This window comes from Lepidochelys kempii, chromosome 26, assembly GCF_965140285.1.
Source record: "Lepidochelys kempii isolate rLepKem1 chromosome 26, rLepKem1.hap1, whole genome shotgun sequence".
In the NCBI taxonomy this organism is placed as follows: domain Eukaryota; kingdom Metazoa; phylum Chordata; order Testudines; family Cheloniidae; genus Lepidochelys; species Lepidochelys kempii.
The window spans coordinates 12878111-12891850 of record NC_136405.1 but is presented as its reverse complement, the minus strand read 5'-3'; the positions used below and the strand labels follow the sequence as shown (position 1 = coordinate 12891850).

The 13740-nt window shown below is 45.5% G+C and overlaps 1 protein-coding gene across 1 annotated transcript in view; it reads right to left on the bottom strand.

Annotated features, from left to right (window-relative positions):
• The window catches only part of MOB1A (MOB kinase activator 1A), a 26006-nt gene extending 12266 nt beyond the window's left edge, over positions 1–13740 (bottom strand). Inside the window, exons 1-4 of the mRNA XM_073325108.2 lie at positions 13430–13740; positions 8482–8648; positions 6904–6997; positions 638–771 (exon numbers count right to left, since the gene is read on the bottom strand). Coding sequence (XP_073181209.1) covers positions 638–771; positions 6904–6997; positions 8482–8648; positions 13430–13740 — 706 coding nt within the window. The remainder of the gene's footprint in view (positions 1–637; positions 772–6903; positions 6998–8481; positions 8649–13429) is intronic.

Sequence of the window (13740 nt, the reverse complement as noted above, 5' to 3'; positions counted from 1 at the left end):
CCAGCTGCCCCTCCACCATGACGAGTGGGGGGCCAGGCCAAATTTGAGTTAGTGGTGTTGCGACCTGGTGCATGGTGTTGCAATGGTGCTCAGGTTTGTCCCAGCTGCTTGTGCATCACATCATGATGGACGGGCACCCAGACCAAACTTGAGCAGTGCTATGACTCCATGCACTAGGTTGCAACACCTGGAGTGGGGAGCTGGGTCCAAGCCCAAAGGACAAGAGCTACCCCTAAAGGGTGAACACAGGGCAGGCTTGATCTCCAGCAGCTGCACCCCTCCGTCCCACCTCTTCATTTGTCACAAAACCCATGACTTTTACTAAATGTACCATAACTACTCTGATTTTTTTTTTTTTAAATGCTGTGACAAATCTGCAGCTCTACCCATGGTATATATTCACACAGGAAGGATTTGGGTGACATGATTTGAAAAGAGAGAGCCTGGATTCCCAACTTCAGACTAGATGAATTTTTATACCAGTATTATCCAGTTAAAAATAGGATATAACAAGAGAAATATGCCAACAACCAGTGACTGCCACCATAGCTTCTCTCTAATGCAGCTAAGTACTTTTATAGCCCTCACCACCACAGTACTCCCCTGCCTAGTGCACGAATGTCATGATTTCACTTACCAATCTTTGAAGGAAAGAGGGTTTCATCATCCAACTGGTCCTGAACCCATGTCATCAAATAATCAATGTACTTCGGAGCTGAACATTTAATTGGTTTCTTTATATTGGTACCATCTGCCCAGTGGTATTCATACCTATGGAAAAAACCAAGGTTTCTTTAAACAAAGAAAAATAATTTTACTTTTTCAGATACTTCTTTATTAGGCACAGGCTCTCCCTGTTTTACTTGTTAAACAATGGTAGTGCAAACAAATTTTTTTTAGCTGAACCATGATTAAAAAAGGGGCTCGATCAGAACCCAACCAGGAAATTGGAATTTTGGGTTCTGGCTTAAACCAGCTTCCATGTCATTTTTATACACAATTGTGTTAGTTTCTTTTTCTTACGGTTTAGAGTCTCCACTTCCTATTGTTTCCACAAAGCGTACAACGTGGCGATTGTGCAATTGAGGAGAGCTGACCACAGCTCCCTTTAGAGCCAATTAATAATGCTGCTTGAGCTGCCATGAGGAGATGTACTAGAGAGGTCCCATTTTCCCCTTCCAAAGTTTAAGTGATCTGCCTCTGCAGCAATCCCTTGTCCTGCTTGCCCTGGAGTGAAGGGTCTGGGCCAGAAGCCACTGCAACGCAATAAAGATGGTTCTCTTTCTTTATAATCTATTGGGAAGGTAAAGATTTTTAAAAAGCTGGAGTAAACTGATACACAGAGAAATGAAATAGCTTGCCCGAGAAGTCCAAGCTGGGGACAAAAGCCAGCATTCCCTATTTCCAGTTGCTATTTGAATCATTTGATATAGCATTGCCTTTAATATTTCATAATGGCTTCTTTGGGCTTGAACCCATCGTTCCTGAGTTATGGTAGAAGTATATGTAACAATGAATACTGCATTATAGTTGACGTTCTATATGCAGTAACAGAGTCAAAGACAGAGTCCCAACTTTAAATGTAACCAGGGTACTTTGTGAATATGTAGTATTTTATGATTCTGTGTGTAGAATTAACTTTAATGTCTTAAATGTGCAATGTGACACATTTGACATGGAAATCATGGGCCAGATCCTCATCTAGTGTGAACTGGCATAGCTCCACTGAAGTCAATGAAGCTACATAAATTTAATCACATTAAAGATATAGGGCCAGATCCTCATCTGGCATAAATTGAACATCCTTGAGGGGAGAAAGAGGCCAGAGAAACCCACCACAGCAGCATTTAACTTCAAATAGGGGAACTACACAAAAATGAGGAAGCTAATTAAAAGGAGCAGTTGCAAGGGGGAAATGCCTGCAAACTGCATGGAGATTCTTTAGTTTGAGCCTCTATTATGGTATTTTTAAATGTATACCTCAAATAAAAGAAAACAGTAAGAGGACCAAAAAAATACCACCATTTCTAGACAAAACTACAGACTAAAAGAAGCAATTAGAGGCCTTTTAAAAATTGGAAATTCAATCCTAGTGAGGAAAACAGAAAGGATTGGGATCTACAACATAATGAGTGGCGTTGAGATAGCAAATAAGGAAGTGTTATTTACTCTGTCACATAACACAAAAACCAAGAGTCGCCCAATGAAATGAATAGGCAGCAGATTTAACACAAACATAAGGAATTACTTCTTCACAAAACGTACAGTCAGTCGGTGGAACTTGTTATGATGGGATGCCGTGAAGGCCAACAGCATAACTGGGCTCAAAAAAGGATTAGATGAGTTCATGGATGATGGGTCCATCCATGGCTATTAGCCAAGTTGGTCAGGGATGCAACCCCATGCTTCACATGTCTTTAAGCCTCCAACTGCTAGAAGCTGGGATTGGATGGACAAGGAATGGATCGCTCAAAACTGCCCTGTTCTGTTCATTCTCTGTGAAGCACCTGGCACTGGCCACTGTCAGAGACAGGATACTGGGCTAGATGGACCATTGGTCTGACTCACTGTGACCATTTTTATGTTCTTATGCTCCTGGTTTCTGACATTTTAAACTCTTAACGATACCCCAGAACAAGTTTAATTTTGTAATAAGATTAAACAAAAATCACTAAAGGGAGAGTGCTAATGAGTTTATTACAGGATTTATGCAACTTATGTTTCCTACACTCTGTGGGAGTGTACTTCAGAGTGTGAAATGAAGTGTGAAATTAGAGGCACTGAGACCCAGCTGTCCTGGCAGTCTTTCTAATGAGCCATAGTGCTTTTCATTTCAAAGCATCCACTCTGGACACAGTGGATTCTGGGATGAATAACCCATAGCATAGGAAGCTGAAAATTTTAAGGGCGTGTCCCACCTTCCAGGCCCCCTCTAATACTAGGCAAAATTCAGAGATAATGAAAAGTTACATTGGTGGGATGTATGCATTGAGAAGCTAGGAGAGGAGTGTGTAAGACTGTCTAATATAAAGCATTCTGTTGGTTGCTTTTCCTAATACACCCGTTCCGTCTGCCCATTCAGCATTTAAGTCAATGATCTCACACATCATCAATAAACTCACATTAACTCTGAATCTTGCCCGCCATTGGTGGGAGGGAAGGGAAGAAGGCAACCAGAACGACTAGTTCAGTACAGACAGCTGCCAGGATACAGGAGGGTCCAGAGGATCAAAGTCTGTATGTGAATATCCAAAAATGGTGTATACCCATAACTGCGCTGTGTGTGCCCTTAAATCGGGAAGGAAAATACTATGCATCTTTATTTCTTACATTTTTCCAAAACTTGGCAAAATGAAGAGTGAATCTTTTCTGTGGCTGAGAGATGTGCTAAATTTTAAACCAAAACCATTTGAGTTATTCCAACATGCTAAAAAAGCACATTTGAAAAATGCCTTAATTGTAGTTTTCACCAGTGTTCTCATGCTCAGCCTAGCTGACTGTCTTCCAAGTTCCCTTTTACCCCACCCCCATGCAAAAATCGTTTGGGACTGGAAAAAAGAAGAAAATTTTAGTCAAAAAGGCATTTGGGGAGGAACTGAAGGTACATGTAAAAAAATCACAATTAGAAGGCACTGTATTATGTACTATATTCCTCATTAAACGGGCATCCATCAGAACAAACAGCGAAGAGTCCTGTGGCACCTTATAGACTAACAGACGTATTGGAGCATAAGCTTTCGTGGGTGAATACCCACTTCACTGGATGTATTCACCCATGAAAGCTTATGCTCCAATACGTCTTAGTCTATATGGTGCCACAGGACTCTTTGCCACTTTTACAGATCCAGACTAACACGGCTACCCCTCTGATACTTGACACCATGAGAACAAAGAAAGCTCAGCTCAGACCAGATGCGGTAGCAAGCAGTAGCCAGCGAGCTGAGCCAGAACAAGAAGATGAGCTGACCAAACCATATAGATAGATAGATTACTGGTTGTAGGAGAAGGAAAGAAGTTATAAGTTTGGCATGTTATCCTGCAGTTACCAAGCAGAAACTGACCACAACTGTTGAATGCTAGAGATGGAAGGAAAAACAGAGTCATGAGTGTAGCTCATTAGGATTTAGCCAGTATTACAAAAACATCTATCTGGGGTCTGATTGTACAAGCTCTTTGTGCTTGGGAATCCCATAGGGTACAGTGAGAATTTGGCTCACTTGAAGGCTTGCAAGGACCTATATAATTCACAAGGGAACTGGTGCTCTATAAACATTTGAGGGAATTTTTTTTTTAAGTCTTATTACAATATACCTAGGGCTGAATACTGAAGCCTTTATACATGCAAATATAAAGTATGACTAATTCCATTAAAGTCCAGTGGACTACTATTCAGGAAAAGCATTTGCAGGAAAATGGATGTTGTTTTGCTAAATGCTTTAGCATCATTTGTTAAAGAAGTTATTTAAAACGTTCAGGCCCTGATCCTGCAACGAAAACCATACAGCAGACCTCTATAGAATCGCTTGATTAAAGTTGAACACATAGCTAATTGTTTGAGGAATCCAGAGCCTTTGAGTGTAAGCTCATTACAGCAGGGACTGTTCCTTTATCTGTGTTTCTACAGTGTCTCACACAAGAGTCCAAATCTAGACTGGGGCCTTTGGTGCTACCACAACAGAAGTGTTTTAATTCAGATCATCAGTTACTTTGTAATGAGTGAAATTTAATAATTTTGATCCTGAAGAAAGTGACCTCTATATATTTTAAAAAAAAACGTTAAGTTAAAGCTGGCAGCTAGAGTCCCATTTTAAAAATTGTTTTCAGGGAATGTTGAGGAAACTAGTTTGAGGAATTATATGCAGTATCTATTGCTGCTAACATCCTTTTGCTGATCATGAATCATACGTCCCTCCATTGGCTTCCAGTAAGGAGAGCAAAGGCAATTCAAGCTCTGAAGACATCAGCAAGACTGTACATCTGCAAAAGTACATCTAAAACCCTGAGTCTGAGACTGATGCACAGGGTTTTGTGATCTAAGTAATTTCAAGGGACCACCCAAACCTTTATGTAGGAATTGACAGTAGGTCTCCAAGAAAGCAATCTGAGTTCTGCAGTGTTACACAGAAAACTTGGAAAAACTGCATACTTTACTCATATGAAGTTTCTCTCTCGCTAACAAACCCCAACAGTCAAACTAAAAGCAGACATCAAGTGTTCCAGTTCAAACAGGAAGTGTTGAAAGGAAAGCACACCAAATATAGAAACAGGAACTTTCTAAGCTAAAACTTTCAAGCCTAGATATTACCAGTTAACAAATAAAATAAAATCATAGGACACGGTTTTACATTGAATACTGCAGGTCAGCCAGACTCCTTTTTCACTGAGTCATAGTTGTAAACTTTCATTAGTCTTTGCTGACTATAGTGAACAAAAATCTTCTACACCTCCAGAAGAAATGCCACAATCAGAATACCTAGCTGTGGCATGTGCCACTAAGCTCCAATCTAGTCAGTGTTTGCAGTAAACTGCTGGAAGAAAAAAAACTGTAGTGAAACTTGTTTCTTTCTGCCCCGAAAGAGATGCTTTATATGTGCTACCTGCCATATTAGACACATCTGAATATGAGACAACTCTCATGTGCATTCAAACCCATTACGTACTTCTCTTTACCCCCACAAGACATCAGACCTACTGCCTGCAACACTTTGCCACAAGAGCATATCCTTTCCCACCGCAAAAGATATATGAGCCTTCCTTTGAGATGACTAGACCCTTTCCACAGAACAACTGGCATTATTAGGTTGCTCCAGTAGATAACACATCTGATCCTGTGCTGCTAAAAACCACAATGCTTTATGAGTGCATGGGAAGTTTTTGTGGACATGTGTGAAGCTACAAAACAAGAGTCCATTACCGCTGCAAGAATTCAGAATACTGTGTATACTTGGCATGGAAAACACAACCTACACCAAATTAAATAATAATAATAATAAAAAAAAATTAAAAAATGGAGCATGTTACTACAAAAGTCCCTAGTCCAAATAAAGCAAAGGGTTTTTATGAGATATTCAGCATTGGGCTCGATATATTAATGTTTGTGACAACAAAGTAAGTAGTCTATTATATTGCTGAGTTTCTCATATATGTTTTGTATTCTTCTGAAAGAAGTCTGGAGTTCCTGTGAAGGCTCTCCTTCCTGTTTTGAACCAGTATAATCATGACCATTCAGCTTCCCCTATTTCCAGCCATCCATCTCTGCCGGGTGAGGTCACTGGACAGAATTTATGACTTTTTCTACCCCCAGGTACAGAGCCTAGATGCTGTGGGTGGGTGTTAATGAAGTGAAAACAATTGTTTTTTAGTTTTCAAAATCAGCATAAGTGGTCTGAGTAAATTCTTCACACATGTGAATAATCTAAAAAAAGATTCTTGATCAATAGATTAATATGCAGTTCTGTAAGTAACTAAGGTGCTTTAAAACAAAATGTTTTCTTGAAAAAAAGTTTCACTGAATCAATATATTTGGATCATGAATATGACAGGAATCTCTGTGATCTTCAGACCAACAGAGATAATGTTGTGACCCATCCTTCACTCCTGTGTAAATATACAGTATTAAAGACACCAGATTGAACCAATGATATCTCTAAGTCCAACAACCTCCCTCTGACAGCACCAGTACCCAACAGCTCACAAGAACGCAAAGTTCCCCAAAATGCACCTTGTCAATTTTGCAGTGCTGTATGTGGGGGGATAGGAAATATTCACAGGGGCATGACAATGAGGCAATAAAACACCAAATGATTATCTGTTCTTTTTCCATTAATGTTGCATGTTTTTTTTATATTTGTGACCTACCCCTGTTTATATATTACGACTGGTCTACTGCAGTGAGTTTCCTACCTTGGTCCAGCAGACATCACTGGACAGCTTGCTTCTGTGCAGAATTCTGTGATGGTCCCATATAACATATTGATCTGATTGAAGAAATCCACAGCTGTAAAGATAACACATCAACTTTAAGTGTACATGGAATTTAAAGACTTATGTTGATGTTATCTTCTCTGGTGGATTATCTGGTCAGATGGAAATACCATCATCACTAGTGTGAACACAACACATCAGTTTCAGAGAAAAGTGGTTTTCATTCTGTATTGCATCACACTGCCAGTAACAACCTTTTCAGAGTGAAGATTTCTATTCTCTAGCCATTTTGATCTGACCTTTTTTTTTTTAATTGGAACACCATAGTCCTATTTCACTAAAATATTTAAGTCTAGTGAGCAATTTCCCTTGGTTGAATTCAATCTTTTGGGAAAGCCATGTAGTGGCTGCCAAGCTCAAAACCTTAGAGTGCTGAAAACCAATGTCTTAACATCTGAAAATAGACTCCCCAGCTTGCAAACAATACGGGGAGTCAGCATTAATCTGTAAGTGTAGTGGTAAAATATCACATGCTAAAATCATGCCGAAATGACTTGCAAAGTCTTTAGTTTGAAGACCAGTGCAAACATTTTCAGGATCAGTAATCTTTTTCTAACCACTAGTCCTAAAGGAGTGCTCAGAAAAAAAAAACCCCAATCCTTGCACTGATTATTACTCCACTAGTAAAACACGGGTATTACAATGTGCTCCTTACAATTTAAGGCAGACACTTTCAGACTAAAGATAGCCTGTATATAATTTTCTTGTTTAGTTTGAGAACAGCCACTTAAAATTTCTTAGAATATATTAGTATAGATTAGTCTATACCTGGAAACCCTTTTAAAAAGGGGAAGTCTAGTTTAAATTGTTTCATTGTAGTCCAGCTTGGAATTGACACTCGTGTTGCCAGTGAATTAGTCAAGATAGGAGTTTTAGTGTAGTTGAACAACAAGATTACTTAAACTGCTATTAAATAAAAATTAATCCACATTTATTAATAGTTTTAAATTATCAAAATTGATCCAGTGTTCATATTATGTACAAAAGATACTATGCTTATATGGTACATGTCTTGGAAAATATGGAGTGTGTCTACAAGCTTCCATCACACACATTCCTGCCTGACAGAATGTCATCTGAGCATAAACCAAGAGTTAAACGGTGAGAATGTGACACGTGTTCTAGGCACCACTAACGTTCTTTTTGAAGCCTGTGACAGTTACTGTTTGCTTAATAATCCAATATAATAAAACAAAAAGCAAAAATAAAATGAACAGAGAAATATTGGTTTGGAAATATCCCTCTCCCCTCAAAAGAATTAGGCTCAGATTCTTCAGGTATGTAAGTGTTGCTGCACACAGCCTCACAACGCCTAACCAATTTAGGAGCCTAAATCACATTTTCAGAAGGGATTTAGGCACTTAGGAGCCAAAATCCCACTGACAGTCGATAAATCTAAAAATGAAGTATCCAGTCAATATTTGTAAGTGTGAAAAGATGCTTTAAAATACACAGTTTTCTCAAGTATGCAGCCAGTTATTTTTTCTAAGGACTTACTGTTAACTGCAATCCATTCATTGAGGTCCTCTCCTTCTGGCAACATAACTGCTTGTCTAAGATTACCACTTCCCAAGGTTGCTTCTGCATGTTTCAAGAGCTCGTACTGATGGGAGCCTTCAGGAATATTCTTCTTGGGTTTGAATGTTTTAGAGGACCGACTGCCACTGATAGAACAGATACGGATTTTCAATTATGTTGTCAATAGTAGTTCTACATTTCAAAGTGGAACTTTTAATTCCAAAGACTATATATTCTCATATTTTATTAAACATCTAACGGAACATTTATCTGTGTACTATACTAGCCTTGCTGAATTCTCCTTGCTCCTGGCAAGTGACATTATGTTTTTCATTATCACCTTTCTGGTAAAAGAGCAGGGTGAGCAGATTTTGTGCCTGGGCTGGTAAATTTTCATGACAAGACCATACCATACAACCACATGACATGAATTACTGTAAGAAACACTGAACAGAATGTGGTTGATATTTAACCAATTAGATTTCATTTCAAGTTTGGGGCCTGACCATGAAATGCTTATGAATGTAGTCCTTAGACATGAAAATACTTCAGTGAGAATAATCATGTGAGTGAGGATTATAGGATGCTGCCCCATGCAATTATTTACATCAGTCAACTCATTGGCAATGCGTTTAAAGTATGATTGAATATTTTGCATGACAATTTTTAAAAAAACTTTTATAGTACCTTTCAGCCAAGGAGTTCACAGTCTGTTACCAACAATTTAATCTCACAACACCCTGTGAGGCAGGTAAATATTCCCATTTTACAAATAGGGAAACTGAGGAATAGATAGGTTAATGCATGTCCAAGGTCATATATCAAATCACTGGTCAAAGTTGGAATTAGAACCTAAGAGTCCTGGCTACCTAGGTTCCCCTGACCCATTTTAGCCAGTCCTTCTCTAATAGTAACTGTTTCATGTAATACAATGTTCATTAGCACGACAGATTTGCTGATGGAGAGATAAACCCAAATAATTATAGAAAATAGTTATCTACAGAACCACACCACATTGAGTATATGCAAAAAATACAAGTGTCGTTACAGACCATACTGCAAAAAAACAATAATCATACAGGAATCCTTTACCTAGGATCAAAGGCTATAGTGATCACCCTAACTCCCAGCATAGTTACCTCTCCTTTCCAGCCCGTTTTTAAACAATTATGAACATCACCTTCAAAAGCCCAGCATGCTGTTCAGCAGAAATGGCCCTAATTCATTGTTAAAAATCTATATTTTCCTGGACATACCTATGATGATCCAGACTACCAGTCAATTACACGTTTGGGCTGGATACCGGGAGCTTTTCTCATGTTGAATAGTACTTATGAGAACAGTCCCATTGAAATCAATGAATCTATTTGTGCACATTAGTCCACCCAAGTAAGAGCTGCTGAATCAGACCCTTTGTGAGCAGAAAGGACACAAAGAAAAACATATATTATATAAATTTTATAAATTATAAAACCAGGTTCTTCTGACAAATAGCGCCTATCCCACTGGAGTCCAGATCCTGAGCGGGGCCTCAAAGGTGCCATTACAATACAAACAACAAGTAGCAGTAATAATAATAATACATGGCAATTTAGGGGGCCATGTACACAAATAGCCAGAAAAATCAGGTTATCAGAATGTAAAGTGGTGAATCCAGATATCCTTAAACAGCAATAGCCACTTGCCTTTGTTGACCATGAACAGGGGGCTAATTCTTCTCTTGCTTACACCCGTGATTTACACCAGTGCAAGTGACAGGAGAATCAGGCCCAAAGTTTTGCTGTTAACCCTATGATGGAAATAAACACACTAGTTTGGTGCAAAAGCTTTGGTACTACCAGCAATACACTGGCAAATCAAGCTCGTTTGGCTCATATGCGTGTCCTACTAACTGCCTGGTACAGCCTGAGTCAACGGCGAAATGCTAACGGTGCAGATTCTGGACTCAGTGGAGTTCACCCTGCACATGACAGAGGCCTCTGCCTTGAGCACATCAAGCTTTCAAACCATGCCAGTGTAACCCACACACTGTGTGGTGTGTGTCCCATCTAGTGGCATTGAGACCACTTAGAGAGAGAGAGAGATGAATGAGTTTGTTCTACAGCCTTAGCGAACAGCCAGTTGGCTTTTAGCTCATGCGGTAGAGGCTCATGCACTAAGCTCCAGAGGTCCCGGGTTTGATTCCATCCACCCACCCACCCACCCACGACTGGGGTCTGCGGCGTTACACCAGCATCTCCCCTAGAGCAGCAGGGTCAAACCTGAATGATAGAGGACATCTACCCGGTGCCAAAGGTCACAGCCCTGTTCCCTGCACCCGGGGCTTCAGGCTGGATTCTGCAATCCTCCTCTCAACCCTCCCTGCTCACACATGGCACCTGCCCTACATGCAGGGTCTGCAACCCCCCCCCCCCCCCGGTCACGGATTCCTTCCCCACCAGGCCGAGAGCCACCAACCCCCTTTCCCCCACTCCATGCCGCTTCCCATGCCAAGGGCCACCCAGCCCACAGGCCACCGATACCTTCCCCCCCAACCTCTTCACAGGTCCCACCCCCACCGAACGAGCATCCCCCCTACCCCATGGGCTACAGATCCTGCCCCCCGATCACCCCCAACTCTCCTCCCTCCCCCCACCAACCTCTTCACAGGCCCCCCCCCGATCCTCCCCCTCCTACCCCACAGGCTACAGATCTCCGATCACCCCCAATTCTCCTCCCCGCTCCCCAACCTCTTGACGGGTCCCCCCCCATCCTCCCCCACAGGCTACAGATCTCTGATCATCCCCAGTTCTCCTCCCCCCTTCCCAAACCACTTCACAGGTCCCACCCCCGCCTAGCGAGCATCCCCTCCTACCCCACGGACTACAGATCCCACCCCCCCAATCACCCCCAATTCTCCTCCCCCCCCGATTCCCCCCTTCTATTCCATGGGCTACAGACCTCACCCCCTGCAATCACCCCCAATTCTCTCCCCCCCAACCTCTTCACAGGTCCCCCCCCCGATCTTCCCCCTCCTACCCCACGGGCTACAGATCTCCGATCACCCCCAATTCTCCTCCCCCCTCCCCAACCTCTTCATGGGTCCCACCCCCTGATCCTCTCCCTCCTACCCCACAGGCTACAGATTTCCAATCACCCCCAACTCTCCTCGCTCCCCTCCCCAACCTCTTCACGGGTCCCACCCCCGCCTAGCGAGCATCCCCTCCTATCCCACGGAGTACAGATCCCGCCCCCCTGATAACCCCCAATTCTCTCCCCCCCGATTTCCCCCTCCTACCCCACGGACTTACAGATCCCGCCCTCCTGATCACCCCCAACTCTCCTCCCTCCCCCCGCCAACCTCTTCACAGGTCTCCCTCCCGATCCTCCCCCTCCTCCCCCACAGGCTACAGATCTCCGATCACCCCCAATTCTCCTCCCCGCTCCCCAACCTCTTGACGGGTCCCCCCCACATCCTCCCCCACAGGCTACAGATCTCTGATCATCCCCAGTTCTCCCCCCCCCCTTCCCAAACCACTTCACAGGTCCCACCCCCGCCTAGCGAGCATCCCCCCTACCCCACGGACTACAGATCCCACCCTCCTGATCACCCCCAATTCTCTCCCCCCCCCCGATTCCCCTCTCCTATTCCACGGGCTACAGATCCCACCCCCCCGATCACCCCCAATTCTCTCCCCCCCAACCTCTTCACAGGTCCCCCCCCGATCTTCCCCCTCCTACCCCACGGGCTACAGATCCCGCCCCCCGATCACCCCCAATTCTCTCCCCCCCAACCTCTTCACAGGTCTGCTCCGATCCCCCCCCACCCCACGGGCTACAGATCCCGCCCCCCCGGCCACCCCCAATTCTCCTCCCCGCTCCCCAACCTCTTCACAGGTCCCACCCCCGCCTAGCGAGCATCCCCTCCTACCCCACGGAGTACAGATCCCGCCCCCCCGATCACCCCCAATTCTCTCCCCCCCGATTTGCCCCTCCTACCCCACGGAGTACAGATCCCGCCCCCCCGACCACCCCCAATTCTCTCCCCCCCCGAATCCCCCCTCCTACCCCACGGGCTACAGATCCCGCCCCCCCGACCACCCCCAATTCTCCTCCCCGCTCCCCAACCTCTTCACAGGTCCCACCCCCGCCTAGCGAGCATCCCCTCCTATCCCACGGACTACAGATCCCACCCTCCTGATCACCCCCAATTCTCTCCCCCCCCCGATTCCCCTCTCCTATTCCACGGGCTACAGATCCCACCCCCCCGATCACCCCCAATTCTCTCCCCCCCAACCTCTTCACAGGTCCCCCCCCGATCTTCCCCCTCCTACCCCACGGGCTACAGATCCCGCCCCCCGATCACCCCCAATTCTCTCCCCCCCAACCTCTTCACAGGTCTGCCCCGATCCCCCCCCACCCCACGGGCTACAGATCCCGCCCCCCCGGCCACCCCCAATTCTCTCCCCCCCAACCTCTTCACAGGTCCCCCCCCCGATCTTCTCCCTCCTACCCCACGGGCTACAGATCCCGCCCCCCGATCACCCCCAATTCTCTCCCCCCCCCGAATCCCCCCTCCTACCCCACGGACTTACAGATCCCGCCCCCCCGACCACCCCCAATTCTCTCCCCCCCCCGAATCCCCCCTCCTACCCCACGGGCTACAGATCCCGCCCCCCCGACCACCCCCAATTCTCTCCCCCCCCCCGATTCCCCTCTCCTATTCCACGGGCTACAGATCCCGCCCCCCCGACCACCCCCAATTCTCTCCCCCCCCCGAATCCCCCCTCCTACCCCACGGGCTACAGATCCCGCCCCCCCGACCACCCCCAACTCTCCTCCCCGCTCCCCAACCTCTTCACGGCCCCACCCCCGCCGCCTAGCGAGCAGACCCCCGCCCCGGGGCAGGCTCCCCCCCCCTCGCCCCGGGAGCCCCCCGGCCACTCACAAGAGGAAGCTCATCTTCAGGCTGCGGAAGGGGGAGGGGGGTCCCGGCGGGGGGAGGGGAGGCGCCGCTGGCTGCGTCCGGCCCTGAGCTGCGCAGCGAGAGCGAGCCGCCAACTGCCTCCCCGCCGCGAGCGCCGGGCCGGGCGCAGGATCTCGCGAGAGGAGCGCGCGCCCCCGCCCCGGGCAAGGAAAAGGGCGGGGCGGAGAGGAGGGGTTGGCTGGCGGAGGGAGCGGGTGGGGAGGGGAAGCAGGATGGAGGACAAGGTGAAGGGGGGAGGGGGCGTGAGCGGTACAGCCCCCGCCCCCACCCAT